Source organism: Bubalus kerabau, chromosome 8 (genome assembly GCF_029407905.1).
Source record: "Bubalus kerabau isolate K-KA32 ecotype Philippines breed swamp buffalo chromosome 8, PCC_UOA_SB_1v2, whole genome shotgun sequence".
Classification (NCBI taxonomy): domain Eukaryota; kingdom Metazoa; phylum Chordata; class Mammalia; order Artiodactyla; family Bovidae; genus Bubalus; species Bubalus kerabau.
The window spans coordinates 60,655,976-60,680,258 of record NC_073631.1 but is presented as its reverse complement, the minus strand read 5'-3'; the positions used below and the strand labels follow the sequence as shown (position 1 = coordinate 60,680,258).

Below are 24,283 nucleotides of genomic sequence, written 5' to 3'. Positions count from 1 at the left end.
AATACACCTGGAGGTGCAGCAGTGTGGGACTCACTGTTTATCACTGCCTGCTCCAGGCTGCATATTAAAATCAGGAATCACACAATAGTCAGGGTGTAGAATTTATTTCTGTAATAAACAAAGTAGAAAATCTCTTGGGTTCCCAGGTGACCAGTTGTGGAAGCCGTTAATGACTTGCTATTATTCATAGACCAAACCTAAAACTTTCATCATACAATTTCCCCTTCTGAAAGAAAATAACAATTTCCAGTCCCTTAATAATGAAGAAATTTTTAATTATTTTCACTCTGATTCTCATTTGAATCATAACAAGGATGATCAATTTCAAAATCTTATTAGTTCTGCTAGCCTGAACCATTCAGATTCTTATGTAGGATCACTTTCCAGGAGGGAAAAAAAAAAAACAGAAGATTCCTTTTATAACAAGCAATTTACAATTAATATTTATGTTAACAAATATTTTCAAGTTGTATAAAACTGTGTAGACTTTAATTTCAAAATCAACATTTTAAGTATGGGAATAATTACTGCTTGTACCTAAGATGCTATTATATACATAAGTGTCTATCATAATGACTTAGATAACATTTGAATATTTTCATTACACAGTGAAATAAATTGAGGAACAAAATTACTTAAAGGAACAGAACCTCTAGGTTATATCAGTTCCTTCCTCTCTGGAGTCTCAGTTTAATCCAGCATAAGCAGACTGAGCTAAAATAAAAGCCAAAAGATAGCTGGACTTCTATGCCGGGCTTATAAGAGGAGACAAAAATAGGATGAGGGTAATATTTGGATACTGAATTTTTCCAAGTGCAGGGCTGTTCCTTTTGTATTAAAAGAAACTATTTGGGCAATAAAATTTATACTACTCTTTTATGAGCTTTGTGACTGCTCCCCAGTAAAGATGGTTTGCAGGGTTCTTATAGTATAATAACTTTTCCCCATCCAGATCAAGACAAATATCTTCATTGTCCAGGTGCACTCATGTGGCTTCTAGCAATTCAGCAAAGATCTTGGAGGAGCAGCTCAGTATTTTCTCTCCTACTGTCCTTTGATTCAACTAACATATAACCAAAGAACCCATGGACTTTAGGCTAATTCTTCTCTTCTATTTAAAGTATTGGCCAAGACTAGAAGTAAGTTTTGTAATATTTATTGATTTCCAAGTTATGAGAATAAAAGTAGGCAACACAGACCAAGGATTGGCGAACTATGACCTATGGGCCAAATGTAGGCCAACATCTGTGTTTGTGAATAGATTTTTATTACAGCATTCATTTTGTGGATCATTGAGTGTTGTTTTCTTGGTACAATATCAGTGTTGAGGACTTTTGACAGAGACAGTGTGGCTTGCAAAGCCAAAACTATTATGGGCCTTTGACAGAGAAAGTATACTGATCCCTACTATAGTACAATAAGAAACAAATATCAAAATTATGAAATATCTTGCCAACAGGTAACAGTGTACAAAAAAAAAGCAGGTCAAGATCCTATAAGGTATAAGGTGAAGTCTCTCAGTCGTATAGCCAACCTGGGAGTACGTGAATGGAAAGTTTTAAAAGTGATTTTTCTTCCAACTCTTGGATTCACAAAATATGGTGCTATATCTTAGTCTAGCAGCACAATCAAATTATTTCAACAATGATAAAAAAATGATAAATCTAAAATGGGCAAGACATTCTTCTAAGCATTGGTTTAGCTCTGCGCTAATCAAATTATATCTATTATTTCATGTAGAAAGTTAAATCACATTACATTTTGATAGCATGTTAAAATTCATAAGAGAGGATTAGTACATATACTAATTTACCTCTTTTGGTCTTCACAATAACCCTGGAAATAGGTTTTTTTAAAAAATCAAAACTCAGAGAAGTCAATAACTTTCCCAAGGTTACACAGCTTGGAAGAAAACAGAACTGTCATTGGATCGCTTATCATTTTAGTTCGAGTGTAACATTCTTTCCACTTTATCATGCAACCTCTATGGTTTTTAGGCATTTTAAAGACATTTTGAGATGAAAAAAATTAATAAAAACTTTAGAGCATCCACAACTAATTAAATCAACATATCAAACACATCTGCTTCCTACATGAAATTCTTCCTGCAAACATTTTAAAAGAGAAACCATGGTCAAAGTTAAGTTTAAACAAGGTTAGCTGAAATCTCACAAAAATAGAAGAGCTACCCGTTCCATAATTATTAAGTAATTATTCAGGTTGAAATATTCTTGAATCTTCCTGGCATGCCTCTTAAGCTTAGTTAAAAAGGTATTTTAAGACAATCTTTTTAGTTTCCTACTGAGATAATTATACTTATATGTCTTTTCAAAATATTTGACAGACTTACATTATTGTGAGCAAAGGAAAAAAAATCAATATTTCGTTCAAAGAAGTGTACAAAAGTTAGCATTTCTCTCTATTTTAACTGGGAGTCCACAACTTCAGAAAGTAATACTCCTAAGAAATGTAATTAAGCTAGCAGCAAAGAAGACTAATACACTGATCACTGATACTCCAGCCAGATTTAAATGTGATACACTTCCTGTTAGGAAGAATCAGATTTCAGAAGAGCACTTCACATAACCTACCTGTACTGGGTAACTGGATGAGGCTAATGGCAGAAATGAGGAGCAAAGTCCCAAAGCCAGCTCAACTAGAGAGAACAGGAGCTTAGTGAAAAGCATAGTTAGAAACTGACTACTGTCTTCGAGAGAGAAGCAAGGAGATGTGGACTAGGATAGAGCCACATCACAGCATCCTGCTAGGCTTCCTGGCGCTTCCCAGGTGGCACTAGTGGTAAAGAATCTGCTGCCAGTGGAGGAGAGGTAAGAGACTTGGGTTCGATCCCCTGGAGGAGGGCATGGTAACCCTCTCCAGGATTCTTGCCTAGAGAATCCCATGGACAGAGCCTGGAGGGCTACAGTCCATAGAGTTGCAAAGAGCCAGACGCAACTGAAACAACTTACCACAAGCTAAGCCAATGGGTTTCCTACCTGAAATACCGCAGTTATTTCAGTCCATGGACTTCCTGGAGAGGACATGATGGTGCTAATATTTCCTTTTAGATATGGTGAGTTTAATTTGAAGAGTATTAAATAATGAGAATATTAGTTAATATTTATTTTCATGTTCTTGCCTTTAATTTTCTATAAATGGTTTTCTCTAGATCATAAATCACAACTACTGTACATTACTCCTGGGACTATTACTTATTACTTAGGCCTTATTAAATAAGCAATTCTGGAATTGCCATGTTTACAAATACCTACACAGTGTAGACATATGAGTATACTAGTAGAACATAAATGTACCTGAGTATATACACATTAGGAAACATATACTTACAGAGCTATCTCAAGTATATATTTTTCTTTATGGAGTATTTAGGGAGAAACTTCTGCTATAAGATAAATATTTTTCAAATTATTTCATTCTCCTACTGTGTAACACAGATTAGAAGGATATATACCAGATAAACCTCTGTAAGGCTAATAAGCAAAAAGGGGCCTTTTCTTTTTACTTCATATGCCCAGTATTGTTTGAATTTTTTGTACTAACCCTGTATTACTTTCACAATTAAGAAAGAAGCTGGAAATGTCCTGTTCATCTCAATCTTCAACCTGAAAGTTGTCTCTAACACAGCCCAGCTCCTCAGGTCAACCAGATGCCTTCCCTCCAATATTCCAGGGGCCTTGCCACATCTCCCTGGTGGCAATTCTTTCATTACATTGTTTTGTCTTTTTGCTGATTTTGTTGTTTTCAGACCAAACTATAAGTTTAGAAGGCAAAGACTACCTATGATTTTTATAACCTCAGAATCCTGCAGTGTCTAGAACATTGTAAATACCCCATGCACTCAATAAATGATTAAATCATGATACCTACTAATGATATCTGATATTTACTGAACACATACTTATGTGCCAAGCATTGTGCTAACCACATTATATTCACTACTGCATATAATCCTTAAGAAAACTCTATGGAGTATGTATTATTATAATTTCTATTTTAAAGACAGACGAAAAAATTAAGTTTAGAGAATTAACTAATTTGGCAAAGTAAAACATTAAGAGGTAAAGCTGGGATGTGAATCAAGGAAGACTGAATTCAGAGTTTGTATTCATAACCTCTACACCACAGAGAATGAATAAATGAATGACTATGCATGAATGAACAAATATGGAACAGTTTCATGCCTAAAGAAGATTCCTAGTCAAGAGACAGGACATTTTCTAAGACAGAAAATGAAACCAGAGAATCACTGATGGGGAGTGGAGAGAATACCACAAAAATAATATTATTATGGTATATTAGTAATACCATAATAATACTTAGCGACTGAACAACAATAAATAATAATATAAATCTCCCTACAATTCTAAATTGATCACAGAAGTAATCTGAACTTTTAAAAAAAAACAAGGTCAACATTTCTACATAGAAACTTAAGGTAACTATCTCTCTGATGTTTAGAAAGAAATACCTATTGCTAAGGCACAGAGTTTTTATTAGCAATTCCATTTTTATTCACGGATATAGCAGTAGTGTGACAAATAATCATCTATGACTATATAAAAGAAAGAAATATTTCCAAAATGGTATGAGTTACCTATCAATCCCTAATTCTTTAATAAAGAAGACTTAAAATTCTCTAGCAAGAAGAAGGTAAAAATGTCCAGAATATATTAATAACTTCCCAGGTTCACATTGGAGGGAAGCTGATGATTTTTCACAAATGCCTCTAATTTAGTGATAACTGAACTCTTGGGCAGACTCTGAAACACATATTTTCATTATTCAAACTCTTAGCTATTAACTAACAGTACTGGTTAGACTCTAAGCACTAAGCATAGATGTGCCATGCTATTTTGCTTTGGAAAAGTTAGTGTTCAAATTAAACCAAGCTAAAGGGCCTTAGAGCTTTCTGAAAACGTTCTGTTCAGTTTCCCAACAGCTAGGACCCAGTGTGTAAACATGCTGCTGTTCTCAGCAGCAACCATCTATCTCATTCCCATTTGAAAATTATAAAATAAACTGTTGTTTTCCATACTCATAGAAAACAATGCCTTCACCAGTCTTTATCAGGGTTCTGGATACAGGCTTCTTTACAAGTTCCTTTTTCATTCTATCCTTCCTTTTAGGACAGATGAATTTCTAATCTACCAAAAATGCCATAAACCAATGTATGGTCTTCAAAGAGAGCCATATAGACACATCATATGCATTTGTGCTTAGTCACTCAGTTGTGTCTGACTCTTTGTGACCCCATGGACCGTAGCCCGCCAGGCTTCCTCTGGCCATGGGATTTCCCAAGTAGGAATACTGGAGTGGGTTGCCATTTCCTTCTCCAGGGGATCTTCCTGGCCCAGGGACCAAATCCAGGTCTCCTGCATTGCAGGTGGATTCTTTACTGTCTGAGCCACCAGGGAAGCCCAATAGACACATCAGGTTCCTATTATTCAGAATATTACACCAACCATAAAAAGAAGTTATTAAACAAACATCATTTTTAACTTTACTGGGGAAATTCAATTTAGTTCTCTTTTTCTTCATATAAAGCTTCATCATTTGCTGGAATATAATATGTTCCAACCATCTGTGATAGGTTAATATTGATTTTCCTATCTTCAATAGCACATTTAAGATCAACAAGCTTTACAATGTTTAAATTCCAGTGATTTAATGGATTTTTTTTTTTTTTTGCTAATACCAGAAAGTTATCTTTAATACATTAGGGTGTTTTGACATTTTACAAAGTAAAAGTCTCCAGACTTTAAGGGGAATTATTATTTAAACATTTTGCAGCGAGAGAAGTCTCACAATTGTCTACCTCAGACTACACTGCAGTCTCAATACTTGTGAGAGAAAGTCTTATGCTACATTTCACAACAGGAAAAACACTGCTGTGAACACAACACCATTGATCCCACCAGATCTAATACATCCCTAGGGCCACAAAGTGATTGTTTTATATGAACGCTTCTTGGAACTCTTCTGAACAAGGAAGGCTACAGACTAAATAGAATCAATGTGTGTTACGTGAATTAGAAAGTAGATTATATTTTCTGGTAGGGTGACTACTTGCTGCAGTTTGGGCAGTACTGTTTATGCTGATTACTCCAATCAAATAATTAACATCATCCCCTTTTGCTCTAAAAAGTGTCCCAGCTTAGGTGATAAAGTATTTGATTTCCCTCTTCACTAGGGGCTACAAAGACTATTCATTTAGTTCATTGAGGTTGCAGACCACATAGAAGCCCAGATTCCAAATGTCTGTGAAGTGTATTTGACCAAGGACGAGGACCAAGAATGCTAGATTTCATTTCTGACTGGGCTGACAAAATCTGTAAAACAGAAATATAAATGTCCCAATAAAAAATACTGATGCTTTAGAACTTTCAATTGTGGTTGATTCCTATTGACTTGCCGTAATTTAGTACTTTGTACTCATTTTATGCTTTTCTAAAACAGGGCTTCTCTGTGAGTCATAACAAATTAATAAGAAAAAAACAAATAACTATGAAAAATATTTTTGTGGAGCTAATGAGTATTGATATTACTTTCATTAGCTTTTGACTGTTAATGTTATAGATAAGCATCCTCATTTGGGTTAACTTTATGACAAAAGCTAACATTCCTAGCTAAGCTATCCAGAGAATCAAGCAATTGCTTTGTGATTTTAATCAATGTTGACATCAAGATAGAACATTTGGACCCCTGAAAGTCTCCTCTTTTACAGTCTGAGCAACAGTTGTCTGAATTTTTCGAATGAATACTTCAACTCTACTTATCATTTGTCAATATAATCATAATGACAGTGATTACAAATAATGTGACTACTTCTGTGAATCACTCTGAAATAACAAATCAAAGTAGTCATCATTCATGTCATAAATAAGGTTACCTAACTACTGTTAGAAGAAGCTAGATGTGATTTTCTCAAGAGAAAAGTACTTTGACCGGTTATTTGGGTCAGACTGCCTCCCGTTAGCCTATTCTCCTCACAGCAGGCACAGTGATCCTCTAAAAACACCAATCAGATCATACTGCTCCATGGCTCAAAGCTCTCCACTGGCTTGCCATGCTCCTAGAATAAAATCCAAAGTCCTTACTATGACCCACAAGGTTCTGCAAGTCTCTAAAATCTAATCTCCTACATCTATTTTCTTCCTGCATGAAAATTCAACATGCTGACATCTTGTAAACTCATCTAACATGCATCTATCTCAGATGTGCATTTGTTATTTATTCCTTTAGTCTGAACTGTCCTTCCCCAGACACTAGAATGGTTCTCTTCCTCCTCTTCTCCCTTAATTTAGATATCTGCTTAAATCCCTTCTCCTTAGAGAGTTTTACAGTAAACACTCTATCTAAACTAGCTATCAGACTCCCACCATCACTCTAGACTTCATTCCCTACTATATTTTTTTCCATAGCACTTCTAACTTGTGATACTGCATTATGTGATATGTTTGTCTGTTTATTATTAGCTTCCATCCACTAGAATGTAAAGCTCCATGAAGGAAGAGACTGTCTCCTTTGCTCAACTACGTCTCTCTAGTGTCTACACTAGTGTTCATTCCATGAACAGTTGTAAGGACTATACTGTCAGTGAACCGCTTATGTTAAATATAACTTGATCACCTAGAACTATTTTCAGATTTTATGATGCAGTGTTTTGGTTTCTGGACATGATATTTAAGTCAATTTCTTCTGAAAGGGTATTTCATGCAGTGTTGGTAAGAGTGTAAACATACACAAACCTCTTGAGAGGGGAATTTGGCTGTATATATTAGAACTAAAAGTAACAACAGCAGCAACAGCAAAGCATTTGTTGACTTTTTCCACTTATAGGTATCTATTCCACGAGAATAAACACACAAGCGTATGAAGGCATGTGTGCAAGGATGTTCATGACAGTACTATACATTTTTCAAACTTGTGTTACTTCTGCAATAAAAAAAAAAAAAATCTTCCCTAGAGAGTAAGGTCAGAGCAAATACCAAGGAGAGCAGGTATAGTCTAATCAAAAATGAGGTTGTGAAGGGCAATGCTAAGGAAAGTGACTCCTAATCTCACTGCCAGAATGTGGGAGGCTTCAGGACGTCTGCTATACAAGCTCATTCCAAGAGGTTCCTCATAACTGCAGCATCAGAACCAGGTAAATTACCTGCCTAGACAGAGCTGACTAAACCAGGCAAGGGCACCTACTCCAAAGGCAGCTGACCAATTAGTTGACCAGTGGCCTGCAGGGAGGATGAATTCTAGATCAAAGGGGCAAACTCAGACCTCTCTCAGGTGGTTTAAGCATGGCCCACACCCAGGGAAGTCAGAAGTTGACAATGGAGCAATACCAGTGGGAACATAGACAAAGCAGCACATGTGCTGTGCCAGCGGACAGGGCACAGGTGTACAGAAACCAGAAGTGCTGCTCCTGGGCTCTGTCACCCTGCCTCCACCAGGTAACTTTCAAACGAGTGCTCTTTAAACTGGATTCTACTCAGGTTCAATCCCTGGAGAAGGGAACAGCAATGCACTCCAGTACTCTTGTCTGGAAAATTTCAAGGACAGAGGAGCCTGGTGGACTACAGTCTGTGGGATCTCAAAAAGTGAGACACAAACCCACCTTTAGACACAACTCACTTTTAGAAACTAACACTTTTGGGCTTCCCTAGTGATTCAGATGGTAAAGGTTCTGCCTGCAGTGAAGGAGACCTGGGTTCCATTCCTGAGTTGGGAGGATTCCCTGGAGAGGGGAATAGCTACCCACCCCAGTATTCTTGCCTGGAGAATTCCATGGAGAGAGGGGTCTGGCACATCACAGTCCATGGGGTCGCAAAGAGAGGGACACAACTGAGTGACTAACATTTAACTTAACTGTAATCTGAAGGAGTTTAACTAACAGAACATTAAATTGAGGACTTGATCAAGCTTTTCAAGGGCTTAACCTTTGAAAAGATAATGGTTCCCTTTATAGCCTCTAATTATGTGTAATTCAAAATAAAAATAGCATAAAATGCACAGTAAGTATAGCCAAGTCCTGATAAGTATTATTTTTCCCCCTTTGGTCATTTAGTGAAATAATACTTCTTTTTTTCTAAAAAAAAATGTTTTTTTTCTGGAAACCTACATTAGTGCTTAGCTTGCCTACTAGATAATCTGGTATTACCCAGGGTAAAAGTAGGAGTGGAAATTCTAGGTCTGGAAATGGCAATCTATTCCCGTATTCTTGCTTGGAGAATCCCATGGATGGAGAAGCATGGTAGGCTCTAGTCCATGGGGTCACTAAGAGCTGGACACGACTGAGCGACTTCACTTTCACTTTTCACTTTCAGGCATTGGAGAAGGAAATGGCAACCCATTCCAGTATTCTTTCTTGCCTGGAGAATCCCAGGGACAGGGGACCCTGATGGGCTGCCACCTATGGGGTTACACAGAGTTGGACACGACTGAAGTGACTTAGCAGCAGTAGCAGCAGCACAGACAGAAGCACCTTGCCTACTACAAGTTAGGACACTAATTGACAAATGATTTCTAGTGGTAGCATGTATACATGCATGCTCAGTCGTGTCCGACTCTTTGTGACCCCATGGACTGTAACTCACTAGCCCCTCTGCCCATGGAATTTTCCAGGCAAGAATACTTTTCTTTGTTACCATTTTAAGCATATGAGAACATATAAAATTTTTAATATGCTATGAGTGGTAGACAGATAGCATATTAACTTTTTATATGTTCTCATACACTTCAAAATGCATAACAGAGAAAGGGAGTAACCACGTTAATAAACAGTATTTTATTCCCTAACTATCCCTTGATGTTTTTCAACAATGCTAGAAAATGATTATAGGAATATATTCAATTACTAATTAAAAGTACAAGAAGGTTAGGATATCTAGGATATGGAAGTTTCAGATGAATAAAAGTTAAATTTTTCTTTTAAAACACCAAATACAAAACTAGTTCTCTTTTAATCAAGTATTAAGCAGTTTTTAGAAGCTACAGAGTAGAAAAGGCTTGAGCCTTGTTACTTTTATGCTTTATATCATTCATTGCTGCATGATAGAAGAATAGCGAAGAGGGCAGAAAGGGACGTATGTCTCAAGCGTCAGTTTGCAGAATGGAACAAGCTAGAGGTTCAACATGTGGGTGGCATCCATGGGGAAAGAAGCTGTAAACCTACTGCTGCTGCTCCTGCTAAGTCGCTTCAGTCGTGTCCGACTCTGTGCGACCCCATAGACAGCAGCCCACCAGGCTCCCCTGTCCCTGGGATTCTCAAGGCAATAACACTGGAGTGGGTTGCCATTTCAGCTCCGCCTCTCCTCTGTGAACAGAATATTTATACTTACTGAGGAAAGTAACAATCCTGCCTTTTTTTCAGAAAGGTCTGTTGTAGGGCTTTTGATTGCACATTTTTGGTTTTGTTTTTTTTTTTGCTCATTTGCTTTTTAATGTCCAACCAAGCTTTGCAATCTCACATTGTGGACTAGTTATCTAGTGACCAATGATATTACATCAGAATTAAAGTTGTGTTCTCCTTGAATTATACTATAAAATGAGCCCCTTGCCATTCCTAATCCTGTTAGATTACTTTACTTAGATGAAAGTTTCCCTGCTTTGTTGATCCATTTTTTTGTTTTGTTTTTAAAATAGCTTTATTGAGGTGTAATTCATATAATTTACCCATTTAAAAAGTGGAACTCACTGATTTGCATATACTCATAGAGTTGTATGTTCATGTAATCAAACGTAATCAATCAATAATATGAAGGAATAAACTACAGATGCACAAATGGAGAAACCAAAAAAAAAAATGCTGTGCTAAGTGAAAGTAACCAGAGACAAAGGACAACATATATTAAAATGTAAGTAAAATTTCTAGAAAAGGCTAACCCATAAAAAGCAGATCCATGGTTGTGTGGCAATAGCAGCGGGGATTTGTGGGAACCAGAGTTTAGGACAAATCTGGGAAGGGAGTGTTTGAAGGTAATAGGAAGCTTCAAATCTAGATGGTGGTGAGGGTTGCACAACTGTATAGATTTATATTAAAAATCACTACACAACATATTTATAAAGTGGTTGAATTGCACAGCATATAAAACATACTTCAATAAGGATATGACTGGGTGACTGAACAACAAGAATTTTGGAAGGAAAAAAGACCAAGCAAATACTCATGAAGAGAGACCAAGCACATCATACCCCAATAGCTCTACTGATAACTGAGGCCTTGAAGAACCTTTGTTTATGTGGATACTAGCTGTCAATATTTATCATATTAGAAATTATAGTGGAGAATTTTTAGATATCTTAGTTATTCAATATAAAATAACAATAATAAGCCTGTATGTTAACAAAAAGAACAAGTTGAATGGAAATCACAACTGTTTTTCAAAACAAGAGAAAAAAATAGTGAGAAGGGAGGCTTATTTTTTTCAAACATGTTTACCAATCTGTTTAGTATCTGGCTTAATAGAAGACAGCCCTTTCTGTTTCTACTTCTGCCTTCAATCTGCTGCAATATCATACATTATATAACCTCTGGAAAACTCCACTGTACACTCAAGAGAAATGACAGTGAAAAAGCAAATAATTTCTTAGTATTATCAGGAAAGTAGTTCTCATCTCAGAGACCCTCACAAAGGGTCTTGGAAACTCCCGGTGCCCTTTGGGCCATCATTTGAGAACTGCTGGTCGAGATTTTACTCTAGATCATTTTAATGATATTGCTTAAACTGTACTGTCATTAATCAAATAGTCTAGGATCAAGCTTTTTGGGAAAACAGGATCAAAAAACTTTCTAAATATAGTTTCAAAGCATAGTGAATCCCACACTGTATAGACTTGGCTGTAACATATAAGAAAGTAAGCAATCAATATGAGACATTGCACACTACATCAGTATTTACTTGTTGAATCTCAAACATTATTCTATATTTATCAGCAAGCAGAATAAATAAAACATTATTACATATTGTTAAAACAGTTGATTGTTACAATGTTATTTTCTTTTATTTTGGCCAAGTGTTCTATGGGATCTTAGTTCCCTGACCAGGGTCAAACCTGTGCCCTCTGTATAGAAGCATGGACTCTTAACCTTTGGATTGCCAGTGAAGTCCCAATGTTATTTTCTAAAGCTACTGCTTTTGTCACTGATTCAGAAGTTTCCATTTCACATTCATTTACATCTTTCCCCATCCTTTTTATAATAAAATCTCCCCTTTTGTTTCTGTATTTGCTTCTAAAATAATAAAGTATTATTGAATTTTTCTAAAATGAAACTTGACATCATAATCTGAAAAATGATGCTAATTTAAATATATGAAATTCAGTTATTTAATGGTCATTTGACAAAATGTGGTTAATTTCACCTTAATTAATATCTATTTTAAATGCGTCTCCCAGTAGAGGATAAGAGTACCATCAGTCAACTTATGGATGTGTTATATCCTATCAAATGATTGATGATACTCACTAAAGATGCAGTAGTTCATTTAGAAAGTCTCCAAAGCTTTGAAGCCATCAAATATACCTCTCTAGACTGAGATATACATTCCGTGTATGTGATTTAAAACGCAACAAAAATCTAGACATTGATAACCTGAACTCAAAAACCATAGCTTAAGTACTTACTTTACAATATCTCCTTCAAGAGCAATCACTCTCTTAATAATCTTCTGTTCTGGGTTTTTAGGGGATCTAGAAAAATAAAGTTATATAATCAGTTATGTCTGTTGTTTTAAGAAAATGGAAATAAATATTACAAGAAAATAAGCTATATTAAAGTCATTACAGGACCCTTTGCAACCATGACTTGACATCAGTCCTACTTAAGTCTTAAGTGAGAAGGAATTATCAAAGTACCTGTAGGAAAGAGGATTAATGAAACAAATCATTTCAGATATTACCTCCAAATGGTACTATTTATACTTTTAGTTTTAGTCTGTCTTAAGGATGATCTAATATTCTATTTATGTAAACATTGTCTTAACTTTTTAAATAGTTGCACAGAGTCGGACACAACTGAAGCGACTTAGCAGCAGCAGCAACACTAATATATTCTACTCTAAAAAAAATAAACCTGAGTCATAAAACTAAGCTTCAGCTTTGAGTCCCTTTTTGAAGTTTTAATTTTGATGGGCTAATTTTCTTCTTCAGATGTGGATTTCCTCATCTTTAAAATGCATACAAAGAATTACAAATTAAGATACTAATATTAAATTAAATGAGGCAATGTATATAAAGCAAATAACTAATTACATGAGAAAATAATGAGGCATTTCTTTAAAATGATAACATACTTGTTGCATTTTATTTAAAATAAACAAAGGAGTTTGATTTAAAAAAGAAAACACTGAAGCTGAATTATTTTGAAAAAACAAAGAATCTGGAGTCTCTTTTGTTGTTTTTTCCATGTTGGTTTATTTCCAACAAAGAACTTGGACCAAGCCCACCCAGGAGAGAGGATATCACTTCTTCAAGGATTTGAAGTTTGGGGCTATTCTTAACCCCTTGGTTCCTTGCCACATTTCTCAGTTAAAGCTGCTCTGTCTCTTGTGCTAAAGGAGCAGTTGTGGAGGGGCAGAGCCCAGCCTTGCCGGAATCTTGTCATTGATACTAGCATTATTCTATCAAAGTGCAGAGGAGACAGTGTTTGAGGTTCCTGTAAGCTCTGGGTTTTGCTTCCTCTAAGACCCTACCATCTTTTTGATATAATATCGGACACTCCTGGAGGGAGAGGCAGATGGAGGGAAAATCAGGGATCTGAGTTTTAGGAATGCTAAGGCACAAGAGGAGGAAATTCTTTGAAAAGTACACGTAGGTTTAGCCATGTAAAGATTATATAATACAGAGCGCTAAGGTAAGTCTATTAACAGTTAAAAGAAACTGATACATTCTGATATGCTTAGTGTGGACATCATTTATTTTAACCTATGATTAATAGCTATGGTAAATGTTACAAGGTAATACTATTTACTCTAATAAATACTCCCCTCCCCTTCTCTTTCCTCCTCCCTGCTCACTTTGTCTCTGGGATCCCTCACTCTGGGAGAAGCCATGTCTGTCCTCAGCAACCTTCCTGTGAGTGAGCTTAGAAGCAGATCCTTCAAAAGACTCATAGATACAGAGAATAAAAGAGTGGTTGCTGGGAGAGAGAGGCGTGGTGACAGATTGGGTGAAATAGATGAAGGGGATATAGGGGTACAGATTGCCAGTATCAAAATAAATAAACCACCAGGATCTAATATATAGCACAAGGAATATGGTCAATAGTATCATCATACTTTTGTATGGGGACAGATGGTTACTAGACTTATTGTGATCATCTCCCAATGTATGTAAATGTTGAATCACTATGTAGTACTCCAGAAATGAACACAATATTGTATATCAAATACATTTCTTTTTTTTTTTTTTAAGCAGATCCTTCAGCCTCAGTCAAGTCTTCAGAAAGTACAGCTGTAGCCAACAGCTTCACTGCACCCTCATGAGAGACCCTGAGCCACACCACCTTCTGAAGATGCTTCTGGCTTCCTGATTCCTAGAAAATGTATGAGATAATGAGTGTTGGTTGTTTTCAGCTGCGGGAGGTTGGGGCACTTTGTTACAGAGCAATGGTTATCACAATCTTAATATGTCCAATTTCCTGACAGTAACATTTTAAGTCTTTTGATCTTAAAAGATCTATTTCAAAAAACATCTCACACATCACATAAATGATCATTTAATATGGATTTGAAAATCAGTGATAGATAAAAAATAATTCCAATGCAAGTCACATTTTGAATTGAATTACCTTTAAAAAGGAAGCTAAATGCAAAAATACTAAAAAGATTATAAACACATTCAGAATTTGATACCTCATTAAGGGAAACATGCAGCTTTAATAAGGTGTCTATTTCACACAATATATTGCAGAGAAAAGAAAATCATCTACACCATTTGTGGCTTATATGTCATACTTACTGACACAATGTTTCACTAGATTGATTATTAACATTCTTTATTTTAAAACGGAAATTTGATCAGAGTTTTTGAGTGATCTGTCCCCTTCCTGAAATGGAGTAAATCTACAAATTTAATGTCATTCATGTACAGCTAGAGTGAGGAATCTGGTCCATTCAAGATGATCAGATCAGATCAGATCAGTTGCTCAGTCGTGTCCGACTCTTTGCGACCCCATGAATCTCAGCACGCCAGGCCTCCCTGTCCATCACCAACTCCCGGAGTTCACTCAGACTCACGTCCATTGAGTCAGTGATGCCATCCAGCCATCTCATCCTCTGTCGTCCCCTTCTCCTCCTGCCCCCAGTCCCTCCCAGCATCAGAGTCTTTTCCAATTAGTCAAGTCTTCGCATGAGGTGGCCAAAGTACTGGAGTTTCAGCTTTAGCATCATTCCTTCCAAAGAAATCCCAGGGCTGATCTCCTTCACAATGGACTGGTTGGATCTCCTTGCAGGCCAAGGGACTCTCAAGAGTCTTCTCCAACACCACAGTTCAAAAGCATCAATTCTTCAGCGCTCAGCCTTCTTCACAGTCCAACTCTCACATCCATACATGACCACAGGAAAAACCATAGCCTTGACTAGACAAACCTTTGTTGGCAAAGTAATGTCTCTGCTTTTTTTTTTTTTAATTTAATTTTATTTTTAGACTTTACATAACTGTATTAGTTTTGCCAAATATCAAAATGAATCCACCACAGGTATACACGTGTTCCCCATTCTGAACCCTCCTCCCTCCTCCCTCCCCATTCCCTCCCTCTGGGTCGTCCCAGTGCACCAGCCCCAAGCATCCAGTATCGTGCATCGAACCTGGACTGGCAACTCATTTCATACATGATATTTTACATGTTTCAATGCCATTCTCCCAAATCTTCCCACCCTCTCCCTCTCCCACAGAGTCCATAAGACTGTTCTATACATCAGTGTCTCTTTTGCTGTCTCGTACACAGGGCTATTGTTACCATCTTTCTAAATTCCATATATATGCGTTAGTATACTGTATTGGTGTTTTTCTTTCTGGCTTACTTCACTCTGTATAATAGGCTCCAGTTTCATCCACCTCATTAGAACTGATTCAAATGTATTCTTTTTAATGGCTGCTGGGCATACACACTGAGGAAACCAGAAGGGAAAGAGACACGAGTACCCCAATGTTCATCGCAGCACTGTTTATAATAGCCAGGACATGGAAGCAACCTAGATGTCCATCAGCAGATGAATGGACAAGAAAGCTGTGGTACATATACACAATGTCTCTGCTTTTGAATATGCTATCTAGGTTGGTCATAACTTGTCTTCCAAGGAGTAAGCGTCTTTTAATTTCATGGCTGCAGTCACCATCTGCAGTGATTTTGGAGCCCAGAAAAATAAAGTGTGACACTGTTTCCACTGTTTCCCCATCTATTTCCCATGAAGTGATGGGACTGGATGCCATGATCTTCATTTTCTGAATGCTGAGCTTTAAGCCAACTTTTTCACTCTCTGCTTTCACCTTCATTAAGAGGCTTTTTAGTTCCTCTTCACTTTCTGCCATAAGGGTGGTGTCATCTGCACCACCCTTATGGCAGAAATTCTGTCATTCAAGATGATAGAATTCATATTTTCTGTGCAAGATTACTTATTGACATTTAGGAAAATTTGCCCCTATGTCGGAGAAGGCAATGGCAAGCCACTCCAGTACTCTTGCCTAGAAAATTCCATGGATGGAGGAGCCTGGTAGGCTGCAGTCCATGGGGTCGCTAAGAGTCGGACGCGACTGAGCGACTTCACTTTCACTTTTCACTTCCATGCAATGGAGAAGGAAATGGCAATCCACTCCAGTGTTCTTGCCTGGAGAATCCCAGGGACGGGGGAGCCTGGTGGGCTGCCGTCTATGGGGTCGCACAGAGTCGGACATGACTGAAGTGACTTAGCAGCAGCAGCAGCAGCCCCCATGTCTCTCTGTTTAGATAACCAGAAATGTATAAAAAAATTTTTCAGCCTCAGTGATCGCCAAAGAATTGTACATTAAAACAACAGGACACTGTTTTCCTGTTATATCGACAAGGGAATAGTAGTAATACCATTAATACAATTTGTTATTGAGTGTTTAGGGACACGGGTACATGTCCTAAAGTATATGATCATGTAACATACCTTTCTGTAAAAATGTCAAGATTTTATACTCTCTTTTTTTTTTAATTTTTAAACTTTACATAATTGTATTAGTTTTGCCAAATATCAAAATGAATCCACCACATATACTCTCTTTAACATATCACACTTTTAGAAATTTATTCTTATGAAATGGTTGTGTATATATACAAAATTTTAGCTACATGGATTCTATTTTTAAAGAGAAAAAAATCAACAAGATTGTTAAATAAATTATAGTTCATCATATAATAAAGTATCATTCAAACATTAAAAATGTTATAAAAGAATTTTTAATGATGTGGAAATATCAACAGAATATATAGATTAAACATGCGAGTTAGAAAAATGTATGTGTACCATGACTTTGCATCAGTAATTATAAAAAAGAAAATGTGCATGCAACTGTACTGGAAAATTTTAGGAAGGATATAAAACCAAAGTGGCAAGCATAGTTCTGTGTGTGATAAAACACATGTCCAGATTTTTGGTTCAGAGTACTGGAAAATCCATTAGAAGAGGACAAATGTTTGTATCACATGACACTACCTGAGAAGAAATGCTCTAAGACAGGGGTGAGAACTGAACTAATTACCAAGTCCCCACATCTAATATTGATGAAATGTTAATATTAATGAAATAATACAAAAAGCAACCTTTAACAGCATAAAACACTACTTATGCTGACAAATTTTACGTTTCTGAGATATGTGAAAAGTATTTTATATTTTAAAATAATCTATATATTACGATCATGAGGCAAAACAGAATATACAAAGTAAGCTACCTATATAATTAAAATGTTATAAATTACCACTTCAAACATATCTATAAATTTTAATGTAATATTAGCCTCATGAATCTAATCATATTATGAACATTAATCCCATTACTGCTCAATATCTATATTTTAATCATTAGGCTGCTGAATGCATTACAGGGATGTAAGTAGACATGTTATGAGAGTTATTACAGATTTACATTATGAACTTCCCTTTGTCTGCATTTTCTTGGCCACTTGCCTATCTTCTAGAAGTGTGAAGGATAACAAGTGAAGGCTTATGCCTTACTTTAGGGGCATGATGTGTACTGACCAATAAAATTTGCATTTAAATTTGAAATGTAATATTTTCATAATAAACACAGTTTTATAGTATTTCTTTCTGGAGCCTGGATTTTAAGCATTCTGCTCTATGCTGAAGATTTAATTAGGCAAGTTTCTCCAGAGGTTTGGACAAGATGCCTAGAATGGTCTCTCTACCATGTAGGTCTCAGTAGATCAGTTTGATGTGGCAGAATTTATCTCTAATGAGAATGGTTGTGAGAAAAGGCAAAGGGTTAGCATAGTCCTAATAAGATTTCTGTGACACTTAACATTCTTGAGCTTCATTACCTATCTTAAGAGAAGTGTTGTCATTTTTACCCTGTGACAAGCCAACAGAGCCATGTCTTTGGTCTCATAATCTCTGTAGCTGATTTCATGTTTTTCATGTTTCCAAAAGGTTGTAATCTGAATCCTGTTTGGAACACTGGGAAGGTACTCTGGAATACTCAGGAGAGCCCCCGTGTGTTCTCGAGAATGGGGAGCTTAGCAAGTGTACCTACCCTCTCTATTCCCAAACCCAGGGCTCATCCTGATGTCAGATCTCTAAGCATGCTCACCCTTCTCCCATTTATAGTAAAATTCTTATACCTTGCTGTGTGGGTTGTGTAGATTTTCATATTTAAAAGCATCAAGATTGCCCCGGATTATTTTAGAATTAACTTCAGGATTAGAAGTTACCATGGCATATGCACAGAAAGATCTGAATTTTAACTCTTCATTAATGAGATAAAAACTAAAAACTAATATCCTGGGGATGGCTTATATTTCATAGGCTTTTTTTTTAACTGTCTAAAATAATGTGTTATTGTTTCACTGCTAAGTCATGTCTTGACTCTTTGCGACCCCATGGACTGTAGCCTACCAGGCTTCTCTGTCGGGATTTCCCAGGCAAGAATACTGGAGTGGGTTGCCATTTCCTTCTCCAGATGGCCATGCATTAAATTATCTAACTTTACATCATCATAATGATAAAAAGTATTGCTGTTTTAATCATTGAAATGAGAATTAAAAGTCCACACACAATAAAAATTTACATTAAAAAAATCGTAACAAATGATAACATCTTTTCTTTTTGTAATTTTGGAAAATGTTGCCTGAGTTTGACATGATTTTCATAGGTTACAGCTAGAAAAGGCCTATGAACGTACCTAGTCTTTTCCTGGCAATATTCAATCTCACTCATTTTCCATGGCCTAACAACTTCTGCTTTTGTGTCATACAAAAGCATGGACTGGTGGGCAGTAGAAATGGAGTCCATGATCACGGTCATGGTCTACCTCTGGTACAGACAGCAGCTGACTGTAGGCAAGCTCCATAACCAATGTGGGTCTCATATTCAAGGAGATAAGGCCAGATCAAACCAGAAGCCAGACAATCAAACCTAGCTTGTAGAAATCTTTTGTTTGGTCCATACATCATTTATTTCTGTTCTTTTAAATCTGGAGCTGGCCAAGCAAACAAGAGATCTCACATTTCTTGTTCCTCTCAGACAAATACAAAGATCTAGCACCCTAAAACCTGCATTCTGGCATGAAAGAGAGTCCACTGGATCTGAGAAGCAGATCTTGAGGATTTGCCACGGTGCCAACACTTTGTTTCATGTGGGTTTAAGGGTCTGAGGACATGTGAGTTTGGGAACCTCTAGAAATCCTGACAATTTCTTCTACCTCTATCATCATATCACAACTGAGAAAATATGTATGAAATCTCCATCAGAGAGTCTAACATGAATTAAAATGAAAAGAAAGAAAGTCAAGTCACTCAGTCATGTGTGACTCTTTGCAACCCCATGGACTGTAGCCTACCAGGCTCCTCAGTGCATGGAATTTTCCAGGCAAGAGTACTGGAGTGGAGGAGTGGGTTGCCATTTCCTTTTCCAGGGGATCTTCCCAACCCAGGGATTGAACCCAGGTCTCCCGCATTGCAAGCAGACGCTTTACCATCTGAGCCACCAGGGAAGCCCTAACATGAATTAGGTTCTCAGTAAATCTTAGTGCCATCTCTTTCTAAAATAAATTTCTAAAGGAGGTCAGTTAACTGAGCACAAGAAAATCATTAGGATCCTCTATTTTTAAGAGTTACATGGATTGATTGATTGATTTCATAAATGCTCCACTGATTTCAGTCAGTTGCATTAGAGGGCAAGAATGGCATTTTAAAGGTTTAGTCACATTTTATTACACAATTAACTAAAGAAACACAAAACTAAATATAATTGTATTCATATTGGAAAGTCACAGGTCAGTTTTAAATTAAATGGGTATTATCTGATAAAAACGAATAATTTCCATGTTGGATTCTGTATGCTTGCTTCACTACCAGTAGTAGCATGAACTTTGTGCATTCAGCCCCTTTTATAATGATTTGCTTTCTAAATTCAATGCAATTTTATTAATTAGTACTCTAAAAGTTTTTACTTAGGTCAGCATTTCAGCTACACTTTTGCTGCTTGCAGACTTCTCTTTGTATTATGTAAGTCTTTAATATTTAAACAAAATAAACTATCAAGATCTTTTTTATTGCTCTTTGGGTTTATTCTTGAAATATTCACAAGTATGAAGCCTGTGACTACAGATAGAGTTTCACAAAGTGTGTGTGTGTGTGTATGTGTGTGTGTGTGTATGTGTGTGTGTGTGTGTATAAATGCAGTCCTTAATAATTAGTCTTGTCCAGATACTTCTTAAAATGCTCCAATCCAAGGGCCTCATCATTAGAAAAGTGAAGTAAAGAAGAGGTGGCAAGAACCCAGGTTAATGCTTCAAATTTGTCTTCTATAATACCATATGGTCTTGCATAGGAAATATGTCTTAAGGAAAAGGGAAAACCTTGGAAAGGATCATCAGGAAGGTGCAGAGGGTTGTTCTATATATAGAAAAACCTGGTGAGAAGTGAGTAGAATTTCAGAGCACTAAGGCCAGTGCTCCTGGGCAGGCTTGTTTCCTGGGTGGGGATGGAAGAAATGGCTTATTCTCTCCAAGCAAATCCCTCCCAAAACAGGCTCCTGAGCAGTTGGAATAGACTCCTTCAGATAAAGACTCCTGATAAAATCTGTATGCAGGTCAAGAAGCAACAGTTAGAACCAGACATGGAACAATGAACTGGTTCCGAATTAGGAAAGGAGTACATCTAGGCTGTATATCGTGGCCCTGTTTATTTAACTTATATGCAAGTACATCATGCAAAATGCTGGGCTGGATGAAGCACAAACTGGGATCAAGATTGCAGGGAGAAATATTAATAACCTCAGATATGCAGATGACACCACTCTTATGGCAGAAAGCAAAGAGGAACTGAAGAGCCTCTTGATGAAAGTGAAAGAGGAGAGTGAAAAAGCTGGCTTAAAACTCAACATTCAAAACACTAAGATCATGGCATCCAGTCCCATCACTTCATGGCAAATAGATGGGAAAACAATGGAAACAGTGACAAACTTTATTTTCTTGGGCTCCAAAATCACTGCAGATGGTGACTGCAGCCATGAAATCAAAAGACACTTGCTCCTTGGAAGACAAGCTATGACCAACCTAGACAGCATAATAAAAAACAGAGACATCACCTTGCTGACAAAGGTCCATCTAGTCAAAACTATGGTTTTTCCAGTGGTCATGTATGGATGTGAGAGTTGGACCATAAAGAAAGCTGAGCACCAAAGAGTTTATGTTTTTGAACTATGGTGTTGGAGAAGACTCTTGAGAGTCCCTTGGACTGCAAGGAGATCCAACCAGTCAATCCTAAAAGAAATCAGTCCTGAATATTCAATGGAAGCACTGATGCTGAAGCTAAAACTCTAATACTTTGGCCACCTGATGAGAAGAACTGACTCATTGGAAAAGACCCTGATGCTGGGAAAGATTGAAGACAGGAGAAGGGGGCGACAGAGGATGAGATGGCTGGATGGCATCACCGACTCAATGGACATGAGTTTGAGCAATCTCCAGGAGTTGGTGATGGACAGGGAAGCCTGGTGTGCTGCAGTCCATGGGGTTGCAAAGTTGGACATGACTGAGCTGAACTTAGAGACCCCCAGAGATTTCAGTCAGAGTTCGAATGATCCAAGAAGGTAGCGGCAGGAACAAGAAGTTTATGTTTCAGATTTATGACTAACAATTTCTTATACAAGTTAATACATTCTAAAAGTACTTATGAAACAACAAAAGCGTGAACTTTAAACAATTAAACTGTTGTTATTGATAAACATTTTCTTGGTTATATTTAAAAGTTGTCCGGCTGTCACTTACTACAATTAGAAGACATTTAATAAGCAAATAGTGACAACTGTTCTTAATAGTAAATCAGCCTTGATTATGTAAAATCAATTACATGTGTATTATGACTAACTTCTGTAATTGAAAAAGCTGAAATAGTTTTGTAACTGACTGTTTTGATTCTGAAAAAAACAAATGTCCTTAATTGTGAAAACTCTAAGAAATACAGTGTAATCATAATGAGTTAATTTATACCAATGTTTATTAATTCAGGCATTTCAAAACATAAAACTCTGCATCTTCAGGTGGTGAACAGAACTGCAATTATACGTCACTGTCTAGAATTGTATGTAAATGAATATACATAGTATATACATAAAATATATAGCACATATGTAATACACATATGTGTGTATGTGTGTGTATTCTACCATACAATATGGAATCATACTATTTAAAGAAACTCCTCTGAACTATAAAGAAACTTCTGGGCTGAAAAATACATTCCCTTATTTATTTTGTTATAAATTTGGGTTTCCACACATTGAATATGCTTCAAGTTGACATATCTGTGGAAGTGGAGGTGATGAATAGCTAACATCAATATAAATATTGACTCTTCTTTCAGTATAGACTTTCAAAGTGCAGATGTTCACATAGAAATACTACCACTCTGTCCCTAAAGTAGAATATGCACTCAGGAGTATCTGTGTGGTCTTTTGCTATAGTCAAGACAGGTTTTGCCCTTCTAGCCATACTATCTCATTGAGTATGACTTTTTAGTAGAGTGCCATTTAAGGCCATAGAATAAAACAAAATTAAGTGATCTTCAAATGAGTTAAAGCTATCTACCTAGTATCATAACCCTAACATTGTGATTAAGCTAGCTGGACTTATGCTTTAAGCTTTAAACAAGTAAGGAAATAGTGCCACATACGCGTGGTAGGTTTGAAGGGGAATACAGACACCACAAAACATGAAAGTGAAAGCTACTGGTATTTTCCATACCGACCCATATCCATATGCATCAATATGACACAGAAAAAGCAGACCAACTGAAATGCAAAATTAATACAGTCAGTTCTCTGCATCCCTGAGTTCTGCATCCATGAATTCAAGCAACCACAGATTGAAAATATTTGGGGGAAAAAATTCCAGAAAGTTCCAGAAGGCAAAACTGGAATTTGCCATGCATTGAACACTATGCTAAATCCACTGCATGGTGTGATATGAAGGCTGGTATAGCCTCCTGCCTTCCCACAGATGCTCAGTCTCTGTTCAGTGCCTAGTTGTATGAACATTGTTCACCTTGCATCTTGTACATGGGCTGCTTATGCTGTATATACTCTTTGTTTCTATGAAGAAAACGGCTCTTAAAAAGCAATTAAGTGATCACAGCATCCCTCAAAGGTTAAGAGAGAGCATAAAGTGCTCTCTTTAGAAGAGAAAATGAAAGTCTGAGATCTTTTGAAAAAATGGCATGCTGCTTGCCAAAGTGGGTGGAAAGGTAGGCAAGAAGGAATCAAGCATTTGCACAATGAAGCAGAAAGAAGCTACAGTTTGTGGAAGTGTTAGTGCTGTTCCTACAGTGGCAACACCAGTCTCTCCAGTTGGTGTTAAACTCTCGCCAAGACTGAGAAAGCATTAAGTGTGGGGCTAGAGGAGATGTCACAGGAGCATATCCTGACTGATGGCAAACTTTTGTGTGAAAAGCACCTCATTTGCAGGAGCACTGCTGTGCTCTGTGAGGGATCATTGAGAGGGAGCTGAGGAGTGCAAGAGGAAGGAGTGGAAGGCTGGTAAGCGATGACTGGTGAACTACATAAAGA

General features: G+C 36.9%; 1 protein-coding gene across 10 annotated transcripts in view; it reads right to left on the bottom strand.

The window, feature by feature from the left end:
• IMMP2L (inner mitochondrial membrane peptidase subunit 2) overlaps nucleotides 1-24,283 on the bottom strand; it is a 984,232-nt gene that overhangs the window by 305,772 nt on the left and 654,177 nt on the right. For all 10 annotated transcript variants that reach the window (XR_008717859.1, XR_008717861.1, XR_008717860.1 and 7 more), the window contains one exon: nucleotides 12,640-12,705. Coding sequence is in view for 2 of the 10 variants with exons in the window: in XM_055590369.1 (XP_055446344.1) it covers nucleotides 12,640-12,705 (66 nt within the window). In the remaining 8 variants the exon portion in view is untranslated. The remainder of the gene's footprint in view (nucleotides 1-12,639; nucleotides 12,706-24,283) is intronic.